Below are 19,237 nucleotides of genomic sequence, written 5' to 3'. Positions count from 1 at the left end.
TTTATCCACTGTACATCGACACCACCAGGTTCTATATCTGCTGAGTTTGGGGCTGCAGATGGTAACAAAACTAAGTGTGCCGCTGGCATATCTAAGGACAAAAGTTGTGGCAGATTAACCCAAACCTGCATTTGAATTGTTCCTGTATAATCATTACCTATAGCACTAGGTGTAACAAAAATTCCACTTGTTGAAAGAGATGATTTGGGTGAAACCAGTCCTATTAGTCCAGAATTAAAACATTTCACTTCCTTTTCATTACCCAATGATACGGCAGCTGCCAAGAGATTCATTTTGTGTGATTGAGTGCCTATGTCCTGGCAAATTCTAAGCATATCTGCCAAAGCAAAATTTCTAGATGCCATCAATGGTTGTAAAGCTTTCTGACAGTCTTTGTTATCTTTTGCCAACTTGATCAACAAATCTCTGGCCACTTCAGGATTATCAACCTGCTGTGCTAAGGTTGCTTGCAACTGATTAACAAAGTCACAGTTTGGTTCAACAGGCCCTTGTCTTAAGGTAGCAAAACCTTTTTCAGGCTGACCAGAGGGCGATATTTTCCGAAAGGCCAAGAATGCACAATCAGAAGACATTGCTAGGACCTCTCGAGGTAGCACTGTCTGTTGCTGAATTGTGTCCAAGTTATTTACTCCTGCCAGTTGTTCTGCAGTGTATTGTCCTTTACTATTGCTACCTTCTAACATACCCTTAACATCATTACTTTCTACTCCTGTATCCTTAATAGCTTGCTGTAGTTCTTTCATTACTGCATATGGCAGTGGACTCTTTTCACAAACTGCTCCACTGTTGTGATCCTGTGTCTGAGAGATGGGATATGCAGTCAACAACTCTATATCATCTAAATCAGTTGGGTCAGAGCTTCTACACTGCTGAACCATTTCTTGAAATGGAGACATAGCTGCCCGTGAAGGGTGTTGTAGGTTGTTGTTAGGCAATGGAGCTGAGGGATCTTTACCTATCTCCAGCTCCTTGGGAGGATGAATTACAGGAGCCACATATGAGGAAGGGGGGTTCTGTGTCTAATGCCGCTTTTGCCTCAGCTATTCCTGCCTCTGCCGCTCCCAGCCGGGGCTTTACAGGTGGCAAGGGTGGTGCAATCACTGGCATTGAAAAACCTGGTGGATCTCCTGGAGGATGAACTAACGAGGCTAAAGGAGTGGAGGGTTGAAGGCAGGATTTGGGGGTCGTGGATTGGCTTAACCGTCTCACGGCCGTGTTTACTACCTGCCAAGCAATCAGGTGGGGTGCCGCAGCACGAGGTTCAGCCTTTAAATGATTGCCTGTCTTCTCCCAGTCCTCCGCAGAGAGTCTTCCCTTCTCTGGGTACCAGGGACACTGGCATGAAATCTCTGCTATCAGATTTTCTATGTCTCCTTGGGTGATTTGCCTATCCCCTGACAGCCGCTTAACTATCTCAAATAGCTCCCTAGTGTGAGACCTTTGTTCGGTGGACAACGTTTCTCCCATACTCACGGGATCCTATAGAGGATGTGCGCGCAGACTGTTCCAGTCGAGTGAGCCGGGCCGTAGCCACCTTCTCTGTATCACGTCGGGCCTTTTCTGGATCACGTCGGGGTCACCAGCTGTCGCGGCAAGGAGACGCAGAGACAGGAATGGGGTGCACAAGCTTCCTCACAAGCTTGCCTCCTCCAGCCAGGTTTCTGGCTGGGCCTTTTATTGTCATTTTGCTTACATTAGTCCGTTGTTTGCCTTACAATCATTTGCTAGGTTACGTGCCCTTTTTAGCAGTGGAAGCAGGATGTGAAGACCAGCTAAGTCAGCATGGACTTATCTATCTAGTTATGGATAAAGCATTGTCATCTCGAGTGGGGGTCGAAGTCCCATGGTTTGCCAGTAGAACTGCCACGTCACAATCTTGATGAGCATTGCTATCCAGAGAGAGGGTCGCGACCCCACGGTTTTGCCCATGAGGTTGCCACAATTTTTGTTTTAAAAAACAGTACTGGGTAGGAAACTGTTGAACAAATGAATATAGCGGACTCAGGTTTAAACAGTAAGTAATTCACTCTTTCTGGAAGCTAAAGAATAAATGGTTTTTAATGGGTGGGGGGTAGTTTAATGGCTTTCTTGTCCCATTGTCTTCAGAGAGGAATGGGCCACATTTTCTGCCCACGGTTTGAAGAGGTTCTGCCACTCTGAGGGATCCTGTTCTCCCATTAGACCAGTCCCTGCTTCAGGCAGTATAAAATAGATCATTGAACTGTTTTAACTAAAGCTTATGTGAGAAACTCAATATACCCAGCAAGTTCTAATTTAAGACTGAGAGCTGCACTCGCTTTTAGATTCTTTTGTACCTTCTCAGATCCAAATCCCTGAGTGGCCCAGAAGAACCTTTAGGGCTGGAAGAAAACCTTGTGTTGCCGGTGATGGAAAAATTTCATAAACATCAAGAGGCAGGCGGCAGCCAGAGGTGTCGACCTGAATTTTTAGAGCAGGAGTGAATGGCACAGTCTTGTCACTGGCAATAGAAGGAAATGATGAGGCACGTGGCACTGACAAGGGTGACCCCCCCCAGCACTCCCTCTTCTGCCTTTGAGAAACATGGAATCACTTCAATTTGGAGGAAAGCTTCAGAAAACAATGGTCGCAGAGTTCTCCAGCCACCATGGCTAGTAGCCGTGCTGACTGGGGGATTCTGGGAGCTGCAGTCCAAAAGCAGGTCCTTCATGCCTAGTTCCATCCCTTGATTTACAGCAAGTATTGCAGTATTGTCAGACATGCAATGAGACCCAGATTCCTGCAGAGTGCCCATGGCTGTCCTGGCAGAGATCTACATTGTTAAGTCAAAGGCTTTCATAGCCGGCATCCATAGTTTTTTGGGCCATGTGGCCGTGTTCTAGAAGAGTTTATTCCTGACATTTCGCCATCATCTGTGGCTGGCATCTTCAGTATATATGTACCCACTTGGAAGAGAGTGGGTACATATATACTGTGTGATCCTGGGTAAGGAGGAGTGATTCCCATGTTAATCTCCATAATCTCTAAAACATTATTACAGTATTTACGATAGATAGATAGATAGATAGATAGAGCTAGATAATTTTAACAACAACAAAACCAACATTATTGGCACATCTAGTGAAAAAAGAAAACTCAAGACAAAAATCTTACCAATCAATGATAATAAAGGGAACCAGACTTTGAATCCAAAAACCATTAAAGAATTAATTCCTTCTTTTAAAAAACTGTATACATCCAATAACCCAACCAATTTCAACATAATTTATCTTGTCACTACTCTATAAAATTTACAAATGAGCATGAGGATCTTTTTCTTCAAAATGAATCTGCTGACATAACAAATCCCCAGGCACAGATGGTATTGGTACTGTAGTTTCATTTATAAACTTTTCAAAGAACAGTTAACTCCAATATTGATAAACTTATTTAATTCTATTTTAAATGGGAATGCTGTATCAGAATCACAGAAAATGTCACATATCATTTTAATTTTAAACCCAGAAGAAATTGTTTCATTTCATCCAATTTCTCTTATTAATCAAGATTCAAAAATATTTTTTGCCATCTTGGCAAACAGAGTGAACTCTGTTGTAGAAAACTACATATAACTAAACCAATTAGGCTTTGTTAAACATGACCAAATTGCTGACGCAATAAGAAGGCTCCTTTATGCTTCAGTTTAGAGGCATGTCACAGTAGCAATAGCTTCATATGACACAGCCAAGACCTTTGACAAAGAGAAGGCCAATATGGCCTGAAACACATGGGCCAAATAAAGGACCTTCTGGGTGCTTTCGGAGTGTGCCGTTCAAATGACACATGCCTCCAAACCATCTAGCAGTCGCTCCAAGGCCGCTTAAGGCAGCCTGATGCCTCCCAAAAGGAGCAGCAAAAAGCCACTCCTGCCAGCAGCCTGTTTGGGACCACAGCAATGGCTGGCTTCAGGACCACAGCATCCAGTCACTGCAGCCCCAGAGCAATCTGCTTCACCCCTAAAGTGCATTTTGCAACTACAGTCAGCCTTCCATATCCATGGATTCATTATCCACGGATTGAACCATCCATGGCTTGAAAATAGTCCCATAAGATCTGAATTTCAAAAAGCAAATCTTGAATTTTCTATTTTATTTTTTTTACAAGGGCCAGCATTTCACTACACCGTAGTATTTAATGGAACTAGAGCATTGACAGATCTTTTAGAGGCCAAGTGCCCAAACTGCAACCCAAAACCCACTTATTAATTGCAAAGTGCCATGTCCCTCTGGCTTTCTAGTAACAAACTCTGGCAAACTCTGTGTTGGGGCAGCGGCACATGTGCCCACTGAGAGAGCTCTGAGTGCCACCTCTGGCACGCGTGCCATAGGTTCGCCATCATTGAAGGGTCCTGGAATCAAAAGTTACCTGCAACATGTATAGACTATCAGGCCAATGACACACTAGATTACCGCACTACACTCTTATAGTGTAGTGTATTATAAGAGTGTAGCTTTCCTGGATAGACTAAAACACTAAAATGTCCATTCTCCCTAAATTTATCTTTATCATATAAAAATACAATACAATGCAAAATGGCAAATAAATAAATAAATAAATGCAAATTGCATAAATTAAGACAAAAGGTCTAAAGTATCAAAAAATGTAATATACAGAAGTAGCAAAATTGGAGGGCTTGGAGTCCCAAATCTGATTTTCTGCTATGAAGCTTTTCAAATTAAGCAAATTCTTTTTAAAATAATTCTCCACAATAATGTAGATGCCTTGATAATCCTTATATATGAAGTAGACAAGAGGCCCTGAATTCTGGAAATTTAAGTGAAGGCGGATTCTAGTACAAAATCTTTTTCTAAACAACATTTTCAAAATATGGAATAAATGAAGAGATAAAATGATATTGAGACATCACCTATTTTATTCCTTGTTTTATCACTAAAATGAATTTGGGAACAAAAAGACTATATAGGCTACTAGACATTTCTACAAAAGCTAAACATATGTCAGGCAAATAAATCAAAGATCAGTAAGCTGCAATTAAATTGTGGATCCAAAATACATGAGTTGCTCCACTTTATCTCCAGAGAAGATGTAAAAACACAGGTGTAACTTCCTCTAAGCAAATGTGAAATATTAACACAAATTTCACAAGGAAACATTAACTTGGTGTCAAAAAATCTATGCTCCATTAATTGAATCAACCTTCCAGGACCCTATTTCTAACAATAAGCCAAATTATAAACCTTATTTTATGACAACTGTGAAGCATTACATCATAAAAATGTGATTATGTTTTTTGTTTTGCTGAGAGATCGAAAATAGCTGGATCGCCTTTCAATTGAAGCCTGGCATTTAAAAAATTGGGGGAAAGCACTTATGGAAAAGCTGACATCAATTGTACAAGATGATAGAAATGACCAGTCTGAATTAATCTACTTTTCAACATGGTTGCCTTTTATTAATTTCATCAATGACAGTCGGAAATGTCCACCTCCTGCACGGTTATATTTTAACCCATGGAGAGATGCTTTAGTTGAATGTAAATTTATTGTTATTTTCTCATGCTGTGAACCTATCAAAGATTTCAGATAAACTTGGAAAATCTTTCTTTTGAGCAAAATAATATGCAATACCTGATCAATTTCTTGTTTGTTCAATTGAAAAAAAAAATACTTACATTAAGCCACTATGCCATATTGTGACTATCCTAGTAATAAATAACAATAAATACTATTTTAAAAAAATTATACCAGTCATAAAGCAGATCCTTGGAGGCACCTCTCCTACTCTCAACAATGAAACTCACTGTGTGATTTGGAGCTAGTGCCTCTTTCTCAGGCTGACTTGCCACTCGTTATGAAGATCAAGTGCCACCTTTACTTCAGTTTATGAAAGGCAGGGTACAAAATTTAATATGTATTTTTGAAAGTTACCCATCTTTCATTTTCTATGGATTCCAAGCAATAAACGATCCTTCCACTCATTGGTGCTAATTGTCTGCTTTTTCTTTTTTATAAGCAAATACTCTTACAGGGAGTTAGGAGTCATGCGGGAGTCTGGGAGTAATTAACAAGTATCTTCCCGGTCCTTTGGGCAGTCAAGGTTTGCACTGCGTAGGGATCACATTGGAGACCTTAATCTGTACAGGAGTGAGTAGAGGACTGCATGTGGAAGTGGCTGGCAATATGGACAGTCATATGAAAAGCCAAGAATTATTCTGGGCTGTCACTTTGCACAATGGTTGCAAACTGTGTTGAAGCACTTCTACCGCAGCAATATGAGACAGCTTTGACCTCGACTCACAACGCTTGGAAATGTTACTTATTTTTGGACTATAGAAACATGCTTCTGGAGGATTTGGGGAGCTGTAGCCCCCCAAAGTTACTTTTCCAAGCTCTGTTCTGAGCACTGGAAAGAAGGCTGGAGGAGCAGTTTGGAAGTGTCCATTGATTGCTTTCATCCCTTTGGAAATTTGTACAGAGTATTAATAACAGCGTCTTGAAGGTGTATTAAAGCCGTGGAATGGGGGGGATAGGAATTTCCACATTTATGCGCATGCCACAAACCTACAGGAGGCTGGATATGCACAAAGTCCTTCTGGGTGGGGAATCCTGTTTTCAGAGAAGTATCGGCTTCTTGTTATTGTTGTTGTTATTACACCACCAAACCCTTCCACCAATCCATTCACAAAGCCAAGAGCATTGTGCTGGTCTATGATTGTAATGAAGATGAACTGAAGTGAACAGCATCATCTTAAAAATGGGGATAGATTCAGTTAGAGGCACATGGTGGAAAGATGGATAGGGAGCTCAGGGACAGTTATCCACAAGCATCATTTAACAACGGAATGAAAATTTTGCACCGAGAGAAACAAATTTTGATTTCTAACAGGCCATTATTGCAGCGTTTTCAGCTGTACCAGTAATTTCACATTTGCACCAATATTCTCAGAAAATATATCTTTTCCTTAACAGTTTCTTACCCTCTTCCAATCACAGGTATGTTGGGTTGTTGTCCACCTTTACCGGCTTCCTCCTAGCCTCCTCTCTCTCTCTCTGTCTGTCTATCTCTCTCTCTCTCTCTCTTTCTCTGCTGTTTCATCTTATCTGAAATTTACAATTCATTTTTAAGGTGTCTCTGCCTGAAGGGCATTGACAGGAACAAGAAGGAATTCAAGAACTGTGAAAAGAAAATCCTCGACGTTAATAAGCGCAAGATGTGCCACAGAGTGGAAAGAGCAGCCAGATGTGAACAAAATTGGCTGCAGAACTTGGAAGGTCGGAACTTGGCAGAATATTCCTCCACACACAAAAGCGCTCCTCAGACACCTGCTTCCATTTGCCCGACTTTTCATGTCCCACTCAGAAAGGGCTGCACTTTGGTTCCAATGGGCATGGGCACATTGACTCTTGAAGGTCCTCTAGGAGCACTGAAAATGTTCCTTGGAGTGGAATTGTAAACTCTCTCCAACAGCAGAGTCAGGTTGCTGATGCCAGTGGAAAGTGAGGCACAACAGATTTATTGGCAAACGACAGAGGAACCCTGAACTGCTTTTAAAAATTGTAATTATAATTGTAATTATTATGGCAATGACTTTGGGTAGCCTTGCAATATAACTGGACTAGCTACGTTTTAACAAGTAAGTTCTCTAGCTCTGGTCCTCCACCAATACTGAGGCAGCATCTGGTTAAAGCAATGGAGAATGAACAGAAAGGTACACACAGCACTCTGATCTCCCACAGAAGGGAATGGCTGATGGGCTCAGGAGGGATGGCTACTGGGGCTGTCATTGCTGACCCCTCTCAGCATCTGCAGCCTGAGGTGGCCGCCCTGCACTTAGAGGGTGGTAGACATTATGTGGGCAGTAGCTCGCTGTCGGAGAGCAAAGCAGTCTGGAAACAGAATAAACACAGGGAGTACTGAATCACAGGCTTTCTACAAGTTGTAAAAAGGGTGCAGAGAATATTGCTGAAGTGTTGTTTGAACCTTTACCAAGGGCCCCTCTTCAAATGCAATTTGCATGCAGTTGTTCGTAGATGGGTAGGTCCTCTTGGATGAACTTATGAGAAGCTTACATTACCTCCTTTTTTCCTACTTCTGGTGAACCTTGGTTACAACACATTACAGCTTCAAAAGGATTTTTAGTGTACTGTATTATCTTTTGCTGCTCCCTTTCCCATGGTATGAACCCTTTAAACAAAGCAAGACGGGTGTATTGTGAATCAAATGCTGCTGCTGAGCTTTGAGCCACTGAAATAATCAGCAATTATTAATATTGTATTGGGAAAGTATGTTAAAACATGAAGAAAAGGGCTTCATACTGGGGGGGGGGGGGCTAAAAGAAAGAGCATTACCTCCATCCATTCAACTGTGGTTGTTGTTGTGTGCCTTCAAGTTGTTTTTGGCTTATGGCAACCCTATGGCAAATGTCTGCATACAATCAGTTGTTCTGAAATGCAAGACTCAATTGCCACTCTATTTAACTTGCAACAGCAACTCGCTTGCCCTCTGAATTGAGGATACAGATCACCTACCACCATAAAATGCAGGCCTCATTTAGAAATAGTGGCCATTTTTATCTTTGGTAGATGGCTAGCAAGACAAATGTGAATTTACTACTTTCTGAGGTGGTCTGTTCCACTATTTAATAGCTCTTGCCACCAGAAGTTGTTCCTCCTGTGTAGCTAAAATACCCTTTCTTGTGTTGACAATATTTGCATAGCAAATAAGAGATTTTAGAAGATAATCGCACTGAATTCTCACGGTTCTCATTTACCGTCTTCTTTTCCCTCCCTGCCCCTTGACACTACCTACCAATTATGTCTTAATGTAAGCTGACATAGGACCAGGACCTTATCACACTAGCAAAATCCCATTCAGACATGGGATTTAAACTAGATTTAATTTAAAAAAAAAAACAACCCCACAAGTCTATCACACGACATTGCTGCCAAAGTGAAATAATGTGAAAATTTTGTTCTCCGGTAAACCAGAGAAAAACAACAGCTTTTTATGTTCGGGAAGTTCTGAAAGGGGTGAGGAGTGCCAAGAGAAACAAAGCCAAAACAGGGCCAAATCCAACTTGCCATCTTTGTCTGAAAACCTAAAACACACTGAGAGTGTTATACAGATTTGTCAGGGTCACCATGGCACATAGATTGATGCTCATCACAGTGTTAGTAAAGCTCTGCCAGGGCAGAATGCTTTGGTAGGTCTTGAACTGGAACCTGCCAGGGGTATGTCGGAGAGGGAAGAGATTAGCAGGGAAGCTGTGAACTTCAGCTGGCCAGGAAGGCTGGTTAGACAAGACCACTGTCAGAAGTCATTCCAGTAAGGTGCAACTGGGGAAGACAAGGGAGCAACTGGAAAGCAAGGCCCTTTCTTTTGCTCAGGTGAAAGAGGATTTGCTTTTCCTCCTCTTCTTTTCCCATCCCTTTTTCCTTTTGTGTTCTACCTTTATACATGATAAACCTTCTGGCAGCAAATGTCTTCTTTTTGTTGGTTGTTTGCAAATTACTCTACGAACCTTTTTGGCTGAGAAATAAGATAAAAGCACTTTAAAAGAAGAAAGAAAGAAAAAAAGAAAGAAAGAAAGAAGTGGTCTCTGGCCTAAGCAACAAAGATACTGGCACTCTTGGGAAGCACCCATGCTTTATTGACTTTAGCTTTCATCATAGATCTACTACAGGTCTGTTTCCATTACATCTGCCTTATGTTCAGCTAGTTTATGATTCAGGAAAAGGTGAGGGGGTGACTGATCAATATTGTGATGGGATCCTTTTACTGGCTTGAACTCCTTCCCTCGGAAGGGTATCACCAGGTCAGTTGGTTTGCCTCTCCAATGTCTCCACCCCAATCTTAAGAACAGACAGGGTCCAAACCAGCCCAGCAAAATTCTCAGCCACAGGGGAAATACACTCTGTACAAGATCAGAAGCACTCTGCCACTCATATACTACTTTGCCTCCTCCAGATCTCAGTCACAGCATCCCAAGTTTGGGGACTCATATCCAGCAAGCCAAATAAAATCCTGTCCTCTTCTTTTTTTTTATTCCTCCCTCAATCCATAATTATGTCCAATAACTGTCAGGCACCTCCAACACTAGTTCTTAATTCATGGCAACAAAGACATGGAACTGATTTTTAAAGTGTGTGTGTGTGTGTGTGTGCGCGCGCATGTGTCTGCATGGTGGGGAGGGTCTGTCCCCTAATGCTCCTCTCCATCCATTATTCAGCATCCTCAAGCCAATAATGAGAATCTAAAACCCGACCTTTAGGTTTTTCTGAGTGTTTACCTTTGATCTTGGGGCCATCATTATCTTTGTGCCTTGTTATGCAAGGCAGCACTCTGTCCTCAGCAGCATTTTGCTGAGGCTGTACCATTTAGGGAGGGGAAGCAAGACAGATCCTGGTGCCAGAAGATGGAAAATTGAACAGCATCCGTCGCTTTAACCAAGGCTTGGGAAAAGTTACTTTTTGTACTACAGCTGCCAGACGCGCACACACCACAAGTGATTTTTTCCCCCTCCCCTCAGCAGACAGAACATACTTTATGCGTGTATATTAACAGATGACACAACTGAATAAAACATTTTCCTGCACAACCTTGGCTGGAATAATGGTCATAGAATCAGAGCTGGAAGAGAGCACATCCAGTCCAACCCCCAGACATAGAAGAATATACAATTAAAGCATCCCAACAGGTAAGGAATGAGACTCCGCTTCATCACAAGGCAGCATCTTCTACTGTCCAACATCTCTTACTGTCAGGAAGTTCTTCCTAATGTTGAGGTGGAATCTCTTTTCCTGTAGCTTGCATCCATTGCTCCATGTCCTAGTCTTGCTCCATCCTCAATATGACATCCCTTCAATTATTTAAACATGGCTGTCATGTCGCCTCGTAACCTTCTCTTCTCCAGGCTAAACATACCCAGTTCTCTAAGCTGCTCCTCATTGCTTACAAAGCCCTCTAGAATTGTGGATCAGAACTGGACACAATATTTCAGGTGAGGTTTGACCAAAGCAGAATAGAGTAGTGCTATTGGTTCCCTCAATCTAGCCTATTGGTGCAGCCCAGAATCATATTGGCTTTTTTAGCTGCCACATCAAACTGTTGTCTCATGTTTAGCTAAGACTCCAAGATCCCTTTCACTTGTACTTTTGACAAGCTAGGTTTCCATCCTGTATCTGTGCACTTCATTTTTACTGAATTAAACTTTTTAAAAGTCTGGATGAATGGTTAAAATAAGTAAGAACCATGGATAAGTGTCTCTCTACTCATATGCATTTGAACATCCATAAGAATGCCCCTACAGATCACATCTCACTGGCCAGATTCTGATTCCTCATATCTTAAAAAAAAACTGAAATTAAGGATGAATGAGCATTTTGTTTCAGTTAGTTTCTTATAAGAATTTACTTTTACAAATTCCTTCATTTATGGGATAGAAAGAAACAGAGATTTAAAAAAAATCAGGTGGAGAAGAAGCTGGAACTGAGAGATCCATAAACCCAGAGGTGTTTGGGTGCTGGGTTTGCACTGGTTTATTCAACTACCTTAGTTTTACATTAGTTCTTTTTTTCCTGAAAGCCTGTTAATTTTAACCATCTACACAGGAGACAAATCCTTTTCAAGTTGCTAACAGCTCACATGTTGAATTTGGCTAGTAGGAATAGGGTGGAATTAATTTCAAGCTTGTTTTGGAAAGACTTAGCAAAATTCACACATTTCCTCAAATTCAGCATGGAAAGAATGAGAATTTTAAACATCTAATGGAGGAGAAAGTGAAAAGGACAGATTTTCTCATCCTAATCCAAAACCATGAACTGGCTGCCTCTGATCAATAAAGGTTTGGACAGACAGATGAATAGTGGCAGAAACAGTTTGTCTATTATGGTGCAGATGTACTATGACAGCCTCCTGCCTATCTACCTGGAGAAAAGGTTTACCTCCAGGTAGAGATGGCTCTTCTCTCTTCTTTCCAACCTATCACAACATTGGAAAGGAACAGTTAGTAGATAAGTGGTCAGGCAAACATGGAAACTCTCCCTGCCCATTCTTATCTGATCACCAGCTTTTATATTTGGATTACTGCACTTCTATTAATGCTTCTCAACATTGGTTTATAAATCTGCAGTTTTTAAAATGTGGCCCAATGCCTCAATCACATGGCATAGTTATTATTGGCCTTACTATTTCACAGATGGTGAAGGGAAAGCAAAGAGAAGACTGTCACACATAGACACATGCTCATATTGATTCTGTTTCTGACTGTCACTGAATTATGGAAATGGAGGACCATAGACCTGGAGCATACCCCTAAAGACTGCCCAGCCCTTGACAAAACTCCTGCATTTCAATAAACAAATCTGTCAATTTCCATTTCTCCCATATTTGATTTTTTTTAAAAAAAAATCTCAAGATCTTTTCAAAATATTTAAAAATTATATTATATTACATTATACGCTACAGAACTATTTTAATGCATTTTACAAAAGCAAAAGTTGTGTTAAATTGTTACCAAAAGCAAAATGAAATTAAATTCATTTCTTAGAAATACAATACTAATTTAAAGTAACAGAAGGAGAAAGCCAGCTTGAATACAACGAGTTTAGTACGAATCATCATTTGTCATTGGATTTTGGCTATTGTCATGACTGTGCACACCGCTTTGCAAGAGTTCAAAATAAAAACTCCCTGCCTGTGGGGAGCTTACAGTATAAACTCCCATTTACTCTAGGGAAACAACAGAGACAGCGGTCAAGAGAAGACAAGGAGAAGCAAAGGAAGAGCATGCATTTGATTCTGTTACAGGTGCTGAGGCTTGGTTATGAGGCTTAGCTGAGTGCTGATTTTGCAAACTGGTCAATGCAGCTGGACTGTAACTTAACAAACCATCTAGACTTACTGAGCTTCAGTGGGATGTCAGAAACCTGGTTTCCTTCAATGGTTTGGACTACAATGGCATGCTGACTGGGTCTGGTGGGAGTTTTTATCTAGCGCATGTGGAAGGCACTGGGTTGGGGAAGGCAAGGGTGGATGCGCAGTATGTTGAAGGTCTACCCCTGTCCCATTTCCCATTTATCTCTATGGGCTGCTTTCCTGTTTCCAATGAAATTAAAAGTGATGTGAAAGTCAATGCTAGTTTCATTTAAAGTGGTGGTGTGGGTTAAAACAAAGTGAGGATGAAGGTGTACATCTATTTCTATCCAAGGATCACACCACCAGAGGGACAATAAGTTCAATTGGGTGATAAATTATGCGAAAGCTGGGGGGGGGATTAGCCTGTATATTTATCATCGCTCCCACCTTCCCCAAAGAAAATCAAGACAGTATACTCCCTGACTTCATTTTCACATAAGGATGGTTATGAGCAAAGGTCACCAGGGAGCAACCACTCTTAACCTTACAGTGTGTGACTGTGTGTGTGTATAGATATGTATGTGTGTGTATACATACACACATATACATAAATGCACATGCAGATGGCGTGATAATGTATACAAGCTCTAGAATTTAAGTTAATAAGTGCAAAAAACGCTCACAGTTTTCATTAACACAATGAATTTCCTGCCAGGCATGATCATTAGTCCAGGATGAGAATCATGTACTTCTCCAGATGTTGATGGGTTATGGTATTCTTAGATTCTCAGCACCCCTGAGCATTGGCTATGCTGGTTAGGGTCAATGACAGCTGCAGTCTGACAACATCTGGAGGGCCACATGGTTTCCCCCTGCTGCCCTGAACTGCTGCCCTACTGGATAGGCATCTCCTTGCTGACCTCCCATTCCCATTTTGACAGTTAACACAGCCTGGAGGACCCTCTTTCTCTCTGAATGAGGTTTCTGAGGACTCTTTTCAAGGTCACATAAAATTCAATACAGCATTCCACATGGACATCATGATACACCCATGATGACTTGTTTATCTAGAGGACCACAGGATGTTGCATTAGCTAGATCAAACCATTAAATAAATACTAGATAATATTGGCCCAACTAGCTCAGTATTGTCTACACTCAATTTTGTCCACAGTACTGCCACAGGTCTCCGAGATTCTGAACAGATGTTTTTCTCAGCCCTGCTTGGAGGTGCCAAGGACTATATCTGGGCCCTACCAGATGAGGTGCTTCTGCCATGTTACAACAGTAGTGCATAAGAAAAGAAAGAAACACTTTGGACAACTTCTGGCAGTTTAGACCGCTGGACAACTTCAGGAACGTCTATACCAAGAGCTGTGGTATGGCTTTAGGCTTATGGGAGCTTCTTATTTCCTTTACAACCTCACCAAGGTCCACCAGAACCTGAGCAAAAGACTTAGAAGGGAAGAATTCTGATTCCAGGAAATTGTTTTGAGAACCCAAACTGAACAGAGGACGTGCTATTTCCAAACAAAAATCCACTCCTGGTCTCCCCAAACTTTCTTCATTTCAGATATATAATTTCAGGGATATGCATGTCATGTTATTGCTAAAAAAATTAAAAAAAAACCTGGGAGCCAGAAAACCTTAACAGTCTGCTGTACATTGCCCAAGGATGTACCAGTAAACCTTGAACTACTTTCTGACACCCTGGCCTCCCTCCAGTGACAGTGGCTTTCCAGATTTTCATGAGCACATCTTTCCAAGCCCAACCTGGAGATGCTGACAGGCAGGAACAGAACTCAGGCCTTCTGCATGTAAAGCAGATGTCTTGTATCCATGTATCTAGTATTGCCTTCTCTGACTGGCAACAACTCCCCACAGTCTCAGGCAGAAGTCTTCCCATCACCTGCTGCCATATTCTTTATATTGGAGATGTCATGAGTTTATTAATTTATTTATTTTTAGTGCTGCATGCCTTCAGATCATTGCATCCTACTTATGGCAATTGCAAAGTGAAACCATCATAGGGTGTTTCTAGCAAGATAGGGTCAGAAGAGGATTGCTCTTGCCTTTCTTTGAGGCTGAAAGTGTGATCTAGTGGGTTTCCATGGCTGAGCAGGAATTCAGATCCTAGTCTCAAGAGTCAGAGTCCAGTATTCAAACTACACTGGCTCCCATTTATTTATGCATTTAATTTATGTCCCACTTCTCTCACAGTGCAGAACTCCACATGCTCCAGTCCCAGTCCCAAGGGGATTGAACCTAGAACCTTCTGCAAAACAGGACCCTTGTTTAACACAGTGTGGTCTGTACTACACTCCCACAGCTTCTTTCCAAAGAGCCTCTTGAGTTCTACAACACTCACACCCTTAGAAGGAATTTGTGTCCTCCTCTCCCTCCTACTCCCAGAGCTGTCTCATTTTGACAGCTCTTGCTTTCTCTGGTGAGATGTAAAACCACTATGGAAACTGAACCAAGCTTTCTACTCACATGAGTGCAGAATCTCTCTGGGGGATTCCCACAGGTGATTCCTGATGGATCCACTCTCACCGTTGCGTAGTCCTTCATGGGCCCCGCCTTGGGCTGGCAGGCGTAAAACTCCCACATTGGCCCATCGTCCGTGGTCACCCAGGATTTGCAGATGTCATACTGTCCCATGACCAGTGGGAGGCAGTGCAACAAGAAAGCAGCGTGGTGCAACATGGCAGCTGAGGCCAAGCGCAAGCTTCTTGGGCAACAGAGATGCCTGGTCTCTGGAGCAAGGCCGATCCTGGCTTAGGGGAGGCTCTCCGGATCAGCATGGAAGCTCTGCATCTAATCCAAATGCTGAACACTGAGGCGGTCCAGATGATGGCAACAGCAGTTCTTCATTCAAAAGTAGAGTCTTTGTTGATAGGTGCCAGGTGTGGAGGTCGTTTTGCTTACTGGACATGGGCTACTCTTTCCGAGCCTCTTGGATCAGTAGTCCAAAGCGTCCCTTAACTTCATTTTCTTTTTTTGGTACATCGACAATCTTCCAAGTCAGTGTGAAAATATCTAGAGGTGACTCTCTACAATCAATCAATAGAGCTATCAAGTTCTGATTCTATGATGAAATTTGACCAGTGGAGGGCAGGGTTGGGGGAAGAAGCCGAAGAGGCTGTGCAGTCGGGGATGGATTGGGTTTTCTTCAACCTTTCCCCATCTGCCACAATGTGAACCTTTCTAAAGTGCTTTCAAGTGGCAATGTGCCTCATTTTGTTATATGAGAAAAGACCATGGAAATAGCTGTATATTGGCATTCTATGAAAGTCTGAAAATGTATCAATCAACTCTTTGGAAGTTTGAATTGGCAATTTTTGTCATTTGAATGATTACTATGATTTTTAAAAACAGACTCATGGATTTGTCCTTTGCGGTTTCTGTCTTCTTTGATGGGAAAAAGGGAGGCACATGGAGAGGGAACTTTGTATTAATGATTATCCATAGCTTTCTTTAATAGACTGTCCATCTTCTTCCTGAGCTCCTGCTTCTTCTTGAAGATACGGAGGAAAGAATTAAATCTTTCACCAGCAGCACCTGCAGCAGTTTAAATTAAAAAATAAAATAAAATTAGCTGAGAGGGAAAAAAATGGCAAAGATGTATATCAGCAAAAACAAGACCATACAGAATAAAAAGAATATGTAACATCTGAGAAAGTTGATAAGTTTGAAGAAAGTAAATATTGCTGTTATTGTATTAGAAAGGATGTGCAAAGGATTTTTCCTCCTCACTCTCACAATAGTCAGATATATTATTATCTGGGAAGGAAGGAAAATGCAAGTTCCTTATGAATAAAAGGATATAAGTAAAAACAGACCCCAAACAGGGAGGATTAGACAAAGAGGTTGGATGGATGGACTGACTAAGTCTGTACTAGCCAAAGCAAATAAATAGTGCAGCCAGACAACCAGAGAAACAGTCCAGCTTCCACACAGAGGATTTATTTGGACAGCGAAATTTAATAAAAAACAATTTGAAAGATTAATCACATTTAAGGCTCTTCTAATACACAAAGAGCAGTGACCTCTCTCGGCGTTTGCTGGAGTTTAATCCAACGTCTCTGCAATCTTGCTTGCTCCCTTTCCAATAGAGCTATTATATTAAAAAAAAGTAGAAGTGGAGGGGAGGAGGGGAGAAGGAAGGAAGGAAGCCAGGAAACCTGAATCACAAATCAAAATGACTAAGAACAAAATGTACACTCGCATGGTAAAGCCAGAGCCGAAACTGGTTTTCTTTTCATCTCTCTCCCTCTCTCAAGACACCCAGACAATCTCCCTGCAAAGATTCTGCAAAGTACAGTGATGCTCTTTAAAAGAAATGGCCAAATCTGCCTTCTGCTTCCCTCTCATTCCACAACATTAACCCCATTAAAAAGCTGCTAAAGTAAGACGCCCAGCATTGCCTTCTTCCTGATCTTTTCCCAGTTCCTATAACATGGACCTCAGATGGATGCACTTGCAGCCACACTTGGGAAGGAGAGCTTTGCCTGAACTAGCTCACCTGCCTTTCTGTCCCTGATCTTTAAGGAGAGAAAAAGGCTCAACTTCCTAACCTGACATTAAGGCAGGTAAGACTAGTAGGAAGTGAGGATCTTGCCTTGCCTGTTTCTTCTTCTCTCTGAGTGGAAGAAGTGCCTTGGTTCACAACAAACTCTCCAAGAAAGGGGCTGTTTTTGAAGTCATGGGAAATGGAGGGAGAGGGACGGAGGAAACCAAGAAGCGGCACAAGAAAGAAATTGCTCTGTGAGTCTTTAAAAAATCATCACTTCCACAACACTTCAAATTCATCACAAGCTCTCATGATGCTAATAGCATAAAAGATTTAAAGAGTTGGTCACAAAATCCACATTTGGTTCAGGGTAGGTTTGGAAGAGGGGGGGAAAAACATGACAACCATCTGACAAGTCTATTTTGGGAAAGATAGGGGGGGAAATATGCGTTGGACTGGAACAATTTGAGGCAAAGAGCAAATTAAGTAGTACAAAGCGATCTCTAATATCAATTGCTGTGTCGCCGCTCTTGTTCCCGGCCACAGATCTCCAGGAATAAAAGTCAAACAGAAAAGGCAAACGGACAGATTTCAAACGTATCTGTTCTGAAAAGCCAAATGGGAAGGTGTGCCTCTCTTGAAATACAAATACTAGCATTGGAACATGAGAGATGCTTCGTCCAAATCTCGCTCTCGGATAATATGGCATGCTTTGATGGGAGTGAGTTGGAGTTGGTGTTCGGTTTGGAACTAAAGACTTGGCCACCGTTGAGTTTCCTCTCCTACTGCAAACATAAATAATAATAATAATAATAACAACAGATATATATATATATATATCCACTTGATATTATTAAGAAATGGCCCTTCCCAGGAACAGGTAGAATCAATGGTTTGATTTCCTTTTAAGAGTAGAGAGCCAGTCGCAAGGGACTGAGCGTTAGCCAAGCTCACCAAATTAGATTTTATCTGGGTATCTGGACTTGGTTCTTTTCTCCTTTATTGGATTAACATGCTTTGAAATAAAGAGGCAACCCACAGTTACAACACCCTGCTGGGGAATTAAGGAGCAAACTTGATTGTCCGCTTGGCAATTAAACGCAGTCTTTCCCAGAAGTGGTACTTTTCAAAGAGAGGGGGCTCTGAGCATGAAATGGAGCGGTGCTTCTCCCACTTTCCCTCTTCGCAGTGATAGCGCTCTTTTCATTCTCTTTTAAAGACTTGTTGGAAATAGCCTATAGAAACACCATAATAAAATGCGTGGACTTGGCTCAGAGGAGACATCCAGTTCCCGAGAGAAAGGCTGCCATCCTCAATATATATTCCTCCACCCAGATGGCTCAATGTTTCCTTCCTTGAATGCATTTGGCTCCCACAAGGGATCTCTGAGTATGAGGATGTTTCAAGGATGGAGGTAAGGAAAGGAGGAATGAGGGAGCCATGGCACAGGATGGCCTCACTTCTTCCTTACCTACTTGCTTTGGGGGTCTCTCAGGATCAATTGTATGGGGAAAGGAGGAATGGCTTTTTGGCAGCAGCTGCAGCATAAGTCACCAGGGAAGAAGAGCCCAAGAGGGTCTTTGGAGGGATCTTGCAAAAGTCACAAGGAGAGGAGAGGAAGCCAGGTTTTGTGGAGAGGGAACTTGAAGGGCTGCAAGAGACAAACACTCCTGGGACCAAACCTGGTGTGTTTCGGAAAAGTTATGTGCAAAGGAGGCTTTCTGGGGGAGCTGCTGGGGTTTGAATGCTCCAATCCAGCCTCGCATTTCCCTTCCTGCAAAACCCAAGGCGGACCCAGATCCAGCCCAAGAGGGCACCGACCCAAAGGAGAAAGTGGGGCAGCAGCAGGCATGGGACTCCAAGTGCCTC

General features: G+C 42.0%; 1 protein-coding gene across 2 annotated transcripts in view; it reads right to left on the bottom strand.

Moving 5' to 3' along the window:
• NTNG2 (netrin G2) overlaps window positions 1-16,973 on the bottom strand; it is a 98,557-nt gene extending 81,584 nt beyond the window's left edge. The window contains exons 1-2 of one of the 2 annotated variants that reach the window (XM_042478569.1): window positions 16,905-16,973; window positions 15,349-16,416 (exon numbers count right to left, since the gene is read on the bottom strand). In XM_042478569.1, coding sequence (XP_042334503.1) covers window positions 15,349-15,561 — 213 coding nt within the window. In that variant the 5' untranslated portion in view covers window positions 15,562-16,416; window positions 16,905-16,973. The remainder of the gene's footprint in view (window positions 1-15,348; window positions 16,417-16,904) is intronic. The other variant, XM_042478570.1, reaches the window with a different exon arrangement.
• Between the last annotated feature and the right edge of the window lie 2,264 nt (window positions 16,974-19,237).

This window comes from Sceloporus undulatus, chromosome 7 (assembly GCF_019175285.1).
Source record: "Sceloporus undulatus isolate JIND9_A2432 ecotype Alabama chromosome 7, SceUnd_v1.1, whole genome shotgun sequence".
In the NCBI taxonomy this organism is placed as follows: domain Eukaryota; kingdom Metazoa; phylum Chordata; class Lepidosauria; order Squamata; family Phrynosomatidae; genus Sceloporus; species Sceloporus undulatus.
The sequence above is the reverse complement of the archived record's forward strand: the minus strand, read 5'-3'. Positions and strand labels throughout refer to the sequence as shown.